At 44.3% G+C, this 8,684-nt stretch overlaps 1 protein-coding gene across 1 annotated transcript; it reads right to left on the reverse strand.

Annotated features, from left to right (window-relative positions):
* Positions 1-727: 727 nt before the first annotated feature.
* Positions 728-4,705, reverse strand: LOC311353159 (uncharacterized protein; the record flags this gene model as incomplete). Its single annotated transcript, XM_084472977.1, has 7 exons — positions 728-984; positions 1,138-1,287; positions 1,379-1,504; positions 2,459-2,645; positions 2,777-3,427; positions 4,384-4,454; positions 4,675-4,705. 7 exons carry the CDS (start codon positions 4,703-4,705, stop codon positions 728-730), a joined length of 1,473 nt encoding a protein of 490 aa, XP_084329103.1.
* Between the last annotated feature and the right edge of the window lie 3,979 nt (positions 4,706-8,684).

Raw genomic sequence — 8,684 nt, forward strand, 5'->3', positions numbered from 1 at the left:
AACCATCACTGACTTTGTGCTCAATGTTTTGTCCAGACAACTTCGCCTAACGGCCTACCGGCACTTTCTTGAGTGGGTCCTGCAAGGAGAGAGATTGGGCAGAGGGCGTTGTGTCGTGCTACCTGCTTGTGTCGTGCAGGCTATCCGCCGGAAATACCCAGCTCCAGACGGCCAGTACGGCGGGCACCAAGAAGCGGAGGACGCTCAGGAGGATCTATAGTTTCATTGTTTGTAGTCATTCAACAGTTGTATTGTTTGTATATAGTTATTTAATTAAATGGTTCAAATTTACGTTGTTGTAGTTCTTTCTTAGTAGTATTGCTCCAAGTGTATTTGAGTTATTGAACGACCAACATTTCAAAACTAACTACTTAGCTACTGTTGCCTCAGATGACAAAGATAACAGATGGTGGTCATACCTATAATTTCTATAAATTATGAAGTATTACAAGTATACATTGCATTATAAATTTGTTGCAAATCAGTTACCTCCTTCCAAGTTTATGCTTTGTTGAAGGCAGACAGGAGAGCAGGAATGACATTTTGTTTTTAATTCACAAAAATAATTGTCACGAACATCAAAACACACATTATCCACACTATCAAAAAAAGAGATTGACCCTGTGATTGGGTATGTAAGGTGCTCGTGGCAGTGCAAACAGATAAGGCAGTGCAAGGAGACATGGTAATATTACAAAATATTGTTGAGGAATGGGTTGCTGACGTCTCAGAAGCGGCTCTTGAATGATGACGTTGCAGCTTCCTTTGGCGGCTTTGGGACAGGGGCAATGTTAGGTGGCAAAGGAGGTTGTGGTTGGGTGAGTGAGGAGGTTGGGTCCTTGAATGTTATGTTTTGGTTGCGTCTGTTTTTTATGACCTTCTCAATTAGCGTCTGGATGATCTTGGTGGTGTGTGGCTTATAGATTTTCTTTACTATCCATTGCTTGGACTTTTTGCAGAAGACCTGCTTGACGCGTGGTTCTCCTATAAATGACAAGGATTATCTGAATGAAGATTTGACTAGTAGATGTCTCTCCACAGGAATATAATGAACTTTTCAGCACAGTATGCATTTTGAGTTAGCTGTGAACATGCTAATTTTGGTTATTTTAGTATTTAGAGTACATGAAAACACACCTGTAGCCGTGGTGGCTTGTTCTCGTGCCACAATGTTCTCATTATGGTCCATGATGGCGAGGTAGGCCCTCTCCCTCATTCCCTCGTAGGAGACGGCCTGGCATTTGGGGAGGTACTTCAGGAGAGCACTGTGAAAGATCTCCAGTGGCCCTGTGTGAAAAGGAGAATATATAGTACTAATTAAAACATGTTCAATAGGATATGTTAAAAACATGTGGGTAAAAAGGGTGTCGGTTCTTACCAGTATGTTTGAAGAGGGCCATCTTCTGAAGATCTTTCAAAAGCCTTTTGTCAAAGACTAGCGACATCAGGTCCTGATATGCCACCGAGTCCTTCTTCAGCCACATCCTCTTCTTCTGCTCCTCGGCTGTTAGAGGAGCATGGTCACAGTGATGCCGCTTTCCATCCATGTCAGTCCATTGGTGTTCATTGACCACATGGTGTGGAATGCACTTCCACCTGTTTTGTTGTGCCTTTGGGAAAGAAAAGATTCTCAATAATACTATTACTTAAAAAAAATCTGATAGAAAATGTATGGCAGCTTTTGATTCCTTACCTCGATGTCCCCCTTACTGGTGCCACAGGAAAACCACATGTGGTTTACGACAGACCTGTGAAAGATATTAAAATTTGTAATTTTCCACCTGTAAATCAATGGAACTTCAGGAAGATTCAGGGCTGATAGGAAGTGAAATTATCTGTGTCTGAAATCAAATACATTCGAAGACACCATAGAGAATTGCCTTTCTTGACAACAATCAAAGGAGCGGAACTCGCACACCATGTAGCCGATGTAACAATACGTTATTATTGCATAAAAGCGTAAAGTGCTACCCTAAGTGAGTGCAAAACATTTTCAGTCCCATTCAGACCATCCTCAGTGCAAACATACAAAGGTAAAAGACTTCCTTATATAGACTACGCCTAGTTGATGGCAGACATGTCAATCAAAAGGTCAGGTAGGTTGACGTGTTGACTAGACATTTTAAAAAGGCACCGTTCACCTATTTTCAACTTTCTTGACAACATACACAGCCGAGCTCAAGCCTGAATTCAGGCACCACGCCTGAACTCTATCAGGCCTGAAGATTGCAAACCAACACTGACCTGTTCCAGGAAAGTAGGATTTCGTTCCCCTTTTTCTTCCCCTTTATCAGTAACTTCTTCCGGAAACCTGTGGTAAAAAATGCAGCATAACTTTGGTCAAACACCAACAATTTCTATTGTCCCCAGTCAATGGGGCCAGGTAAGTCTCAATGGCTGTAGGTCCTGAATGTGGATAATAGCATGTGTGTGTTTACAAGGATGGCAAAATCCATACCTTTTGCTGTGTGCCAGATGTCAAATTCATGCTGGACATGAGGAAATTCTTCCCTCATTATCTTCTGTATTGACGTGGAGCGGTCCGTTGCCATCACCTCCACGTCAAGGCCCGTGTCCAGGAGATTGTTCATTCCCCTTCTAAACCCCAGTGGCTCCATAGCGCCAGAGCTGGTGGCCTCTGTACACTAAAGATTTAAATTTGATAAGTTATCAAAATGTCAACATAGCAGGAGTAATTCTATCAAAAGTTTGTTATCACAACGTTCAACATAGCATGAGTAATTATTTTTATTCTGCATCCATTCATGTTTCTTACCTGAACCAGTTCGGTGTGGAGTATTTCCTTTGTAATGTCTAGCATGAAAGTGTAGTGGCAGTATTTTGCGTTGAAGCCTGGTGAGTCACATCGGCCATCATCTGACAAGTGTGGCCTCTTCCCATCCATCTGCTCCAAATATACTCTTGCCAAGAGGGCACTTCTTTGCTCCGTGTACACATGCTCAATAGCAGGATGCAAGTACGTCTTCTGGATGTTATAAAATGTTGATGATCCAATCATTTGGACAGCCATTGTTTGGCACCAGTCAGAGAGTTCGGTGTATGTGCCGCCCCTGAACAGAACAGCTGCAGCTGAGAGTAAATTTACCTCTGGCATTCCTCTTACGTCTGGTGAAGATTTCCAAGTACCAGAATGGCCCCCAAGACACGTCCATTTCACACTCCTCTGTGCCCCAATATCATAGACAGTCTTTGAAGAAATCGGTTTCCCACACATCTGGCAAAACTTGAATAGTGACATCAGGCTGGATTCATTGACAATGATCTTCTTGCCACTCCAGTCTTCCTTTACACCCTCATCTTCTGATGACGACGACGTGGGGGTGAGGGTTGACTCAAGCTGATAGCTTTCATCTGTTTCACCAACTTCAAGGGTGCTGGCACTGGTATCAAGGCTTGGGCATGGTGACTATAAAACAAACAAGAGGTTTCTTTTCAAACTATATTCCACTAATTTAAATCAGACCGTAGTCTTAGAATTCAATCAGAGATAGGGGTGTAGTGGTGAGATAATAGGTGGGTAGGCTTAACTGCAGTAAGGAAATTCGCTACTGGATGTTAAAAAAAAAAAAAAAAAGACATAAAAGACATTCAGAACATAATGATAATGGTGAAGATTACTGTTTACTAGTGGTAGGCCTACTAGATAGTTCCAAGAGTGCATAAACTCTATTAGGAAGTGCATTGAATGTATTGAGTGGTGGATAAACTAAGAGGTGGATAAACTATTTCTGAAATTTCAGAGGTGGGTAAACTGCCTTCACTGCAGCCATGATTAGAGATAATATTATGTAGGCTACTTACAAAAAGTGCTTGGACAGAGGGAGGAATCTTTATTGGTGTTGACAACATTGGTGCTGCAAACATTGGTGCTGGGTTCATCCTCTTCTGATGACAACAACGCTGCAGCAGACGTCGTTGTTTGAGTCTGAAATGTCATACGTTCAATAACTTTAAAACATTTGAATAACGTCAGACTAACACAGTAAAACATGGTGGATCTAACTTTGCTTCCTCATTGCTGACGAGTTAGCGAGGCAGACACATTAGAACAACAAGCGACCAAAACATACAAGATATTTACTTTGTAAACAGCCAAATCATATGAGATGAGAGAGACGACTATATCAGTGTGCGACTATAGCTGAGTTGTTGACGGCGGGGGGGGGGGGGGGGTTGGAGCGCGATTACGGGCTGGCGGAGTTGTTGAGGGGGGGGGGGGGGTTGGGGCGCGATTACGGGCTGGCGGAGTTGTTGAGGGGGGGGGGGGGAATTATCGATAATAGAAAATGCGCGGATCAGCCGCTTCGCCCGTGCCTAAAACCGCCACTGCTGCTAATAGAGTCGAGTCAGAAAGAGCCTTACCTCCAGGCAAATGCGTTTAGCACTGCCAGCACTGCTAGTTCCAGACGTTCCTGGCTGTTCGTCGTCATCATCTGGCAAGGTAAATATCGCCGGAATTGCGGTTTTCACAAGCGCGGGTCTCTTCACTCCTAAGGGGTTGGGTTTGAAGTCTTCCGGCTTGAAATGTAGACTGCACACCATCTGATTTTGTTGTGCTTCAATGGCTGTGTCCCCTCCAAACTTCGGGTTATTGATAGCCCGTAGCCACTTTTTGCGCAACTCCAACTCTTTGGGTAATCTATGAAAACTTACTCTGTGTATTTTCCTTGTTCTGGCTGAACATCCCGCTACCATGCAAGTGCACACCATTTCGAAAGTAAGAGTAATTCAGTAATGAGTTTGCAAACTAAGTTCGCTCAACTCTAGATCCTTGGTTGATAGATTGATGGGCGGAGTTCAACCAATGAGTTCAACCAATGAGTTCAACAGTGGGAGTGGCCTGCGGAGCTGAGCATTGCAATGCACTATGGGGATAGTTGTCTGCGATCCACAATCCTTAAAAAGTCATTTTCTGCCTTATCTCGGTCAAAAAAGCACCAAATTTAAAATTGATGCCACTATTCGACTACATATATGATCCACTTTCAATACATATTCATTTCTCCACCGGTGGAATGTTCCTTTAAGTAACAATGGCTTGTGCTTACTCCACTCAACAGCACATAATATTGCAGTCAAGAATTTCACAACAAATGTGTGAAGAGAGATCATATGTCATGCGTGGTCCGAAAAATATGTAACGTTTAATAAACAAGCCATCACTGAAAATAATATTGCTGGGGCTTCCTTTTAATTCCAATATTGACAATTTAGTTTTATGGGTCTGATTAAGTTTAGCCTAACAACAGTGTCACATTATGCGTCTTGTTGGGAAAAACAGTCTGTCTAGCTACTTGACCAGAGAAAATGAGACGGAGAGGTGATAAATGCTATCAGCACGAGGGCTTCGGATTTATTGAGTAAAATGGTGAAAGTGATACAGGTACATAAAGCGTGAGAGATCGAATATTTCTAAGTCCCTATCAGCGCTGAGGTCGTCTGGAGCTTCGCCTCCGTGGAAGTTCTGCTTCAGAAGAGTGGGAGATGATCTGTGTGGTATAGTCTTATGCTGTGTTTCTCCTCCTAACGAGGTGTGTGTGCTTAAGGTAGGTGTTTGTGTGTGTCTCTGAGCGCACATCTTGACCTTGAGTCTCTGGGCACTGATACAATTTATGAGTGCTCAGTGTTCCTTCTGACCAGGTGCGATGGGTTCCCAAGGAATATCTTGGGAGTTATGGGTGCTATGTTATCAGTAGACTGGCTCCAGGGTTTGCGAATGTGTGGTGCATTGTCTGAGTCTCTAGCATCTCTCCATGTTGGGACATCCGGCCTCCGGCTCAGGCCTTGACCTGAAGAATAGCTGGTTATGTGTGTGTTAGTTTAGAACACGGGTTAACTATATTCGTAATGTACGTATCATGTGGTGTGTTCATAATGTACATATCATGTGGTGTGCTCATTGGGCTGTTTTTTCCATCATCTGCTGTGATTTCACATGTTTCACTGCTGTTGATGTCCACATTGGGTGTTGTAGAATCGCATAAAATGGGACTACAGTCACTAAGAAAATAATCAATAGACTTGCATGTTTGTTTAAGAGAAAGGCTCGCATCACTGTCCTCTTCTGTGCTGGAATTTGGAATATACTCTTCTTCACTGGCTGATGTACTATCGTACAAATCAGAATCTTCCAGACATGCGTCTTTCTTCTAAAAAAAAAAAAAAATTAAATTTATTATTTCATTAATACACAGGATCAGATGTTTGATCAGAAGCCCCTGTCCAAACCAACCTTATAAGCATGCTGGCTACTAAGCTACCAACCAAAGGTGAAAAACACGAGACAACTAGCCCAACTAATAGCAGTAAATACAGAATATCATTGGGGTTATCAAGTGGGCACCCTCTTTCAGTAGCGGTTCTACATTGAGTTGCGCCCCGGGCAAGACCCCCTCCGTGCGCCGCCGCCCCCCCCCCCCCCCCCCCCCCCGGAAAGTTGGTGAGGGGGGGAGCGATTACGGTCTGGCGGAGTTGATGGCGGGGGGGGGGGGGGGATTACGGGCTGGCGGAGTTGTTGACGGAGGGGGGGGGGGGGGGGTGGTATGATCAATAATAGAAAATGCGCGGATCTTTCTTTTTTTTTTGGGTGCTCGTGCTGCCCCCCCCCTGTAATGCCACCCCGGGCGGCTGCCCGTGTCGCCTGTAGCTAAAACCGCCACTGCCCTCTTTCACAGGTGTTTCGTTAAGTTAGGCCCACTTAATATAGAGATAAGTAAAAATACTAAAATAAAAAAAAATAAAAAAGGTACAATGTACCTATCCTATCCTATGGCTATCCTATGGCCTAGAACAGCAACGCCACCTTCAACAGACCCAGGCTCTGTTTATGCAAGCTCCAGGTAGTGACAATGCCCCCCTATCCAAACCAACCTTATAAGCACGCTGGCTACTAAGCTACCAACCAAAGGTGAAAAACACGAGACAACTAGCCCAACTAACAGCAGTAAATACAGCAGTATGCAATAAGCAGAATATCATTGGGGTTATATCAAGTGGGCACCCTCTTTCACAGATGTTTCGTTAAGTTAGGCCCACGACACCTCCTGAAGGTGTAACAATGAAACCAGCGTCCTGGATTCACCCCCCTCTATGCTGCCACCACATTACCACATTTAATGCATCTAAACACTCTTTCCTGCATCGTACCCCTAGCCCTACCCCTAACCCTGACCAAACAAACATGTTAGCACGTGTAAGCACAGCTGGCTTACCTTAGCTTGCACCCCAGGAAGTATGTTAACTCCTTACCCACAGCCATTCACTTACTCGTTCTGCTGCCACGGACATGTTACTAACCGCCTGCCTCAGACTTCGTCCACAAATACCCAGTTCAGTCAGCAAGCTAATAGCAGATCTAGCCACAAAGCCCCGTGCACCGATTTCAATAGGCCTTAGTCGCGTACTCCAGCCTCGCTGTGCTGCCGCTCCAGCCATCTCAGCATACTTCGCTTTCTTAAGCTCATTGGCTACTTCAACTCTGTCTTCCCAAGGAACTGTTAATCCAAGGTACATTATGACAACAGCTTATTGAACATTTCTACAATGTTGATCCAGCCATATAATGAGAACTTACAATGATGCTTTTTGGCCGTCTTGGCAAAATGTTTGGAATTGTCTCTCATTCTGTAACACAAGCAACATTTAAGGTCATTACGCTATTTTGAAATGAAACAAAAAGTTCAAAACTAAATGGAATATGCTGAATTAGACATTGTTGTGCTATAGGTAGGACATCATTTATGAGAAGAATTTGTGTGATGTATTGTTGGGAAAATCAGTCTGTCTAGTTACTTGACCAGAGAAAATGAGACGGAGAGGTAATAAAGTCTGTCAGCACGAGGGCCTCGGATTTATTAAGTAAAATGGTAAAAGTGATACAGGTTTGTAAAGTCCCTATCAGCGCTGAGGTCGTCTGGAGCTTCGCCTCCATGGAAGTTCTGCTTCAGAAGAGTGTGAGATGATCTGTGTGGTATGGTCATGCTGTGTTTTCCTCCTAACGAGGTGTGTGTGCTTAGGGTTGGTGTGTGTGTTTTTGGATGTTATCAGGGCTGGCGTGGGGGTTACCTGGATCCAGCTCCCCGTTCAGCTCCCTAACCTTGGGAAAGGCGGGAGGTGCCCTGGGCTGCGGTTAGACTATGTGTTAATGACTGTGGTCCAACGGTGGGATGTCTTCTGGGTTGACTGGATCTTATGGGTCATGACATAAAAGTTGAAAGGCGTACTACACACCTGTTCTTGCAAATGTGTGGTGCATTGTCTGAGTCTCTAGCATCTCTCCATGTTGGGACATCCGGCCTCCGGCTCAGGCCTTGACCTGAAGAATAGCTGGTTATGTGTGTGTTAGTTTAGAACACGGGTTAACTATATTCGTAATGTACGTATCATGTGGTGTGTTCATAACGTACATATCATGTGGTGTGCTCATTGGGCTGTTTTTCCCATCATATCCCCCTCAAGTCGCCGCCAGGCGACTTCACTTACAAGGGATACGAGGGGTTATGACCTCAGCGCATGACGCAGCAGTGTAGCACAGGCAAAAACACTAGAAAGGCGACAAAACCGATCATAAAAACAAACAACCTGTGAGCACGGGACACTAATAACTCGCCTGACCGGGTGTATGGGGAACCACGTGGGAGAAACGCTACCCATGCATCGGACAT

Source organism: Micromesistius poutassou (genome assembly GCF_964030765.1).
Source record: "Micromesistius poutassou genome assembly, chromosome: 9".
NCBI lineage: Eukaryota > Metazoa > Chordata > Actinopteri > Gadiformes > Gadidae > Micromesistius > Micromesistius poutassou.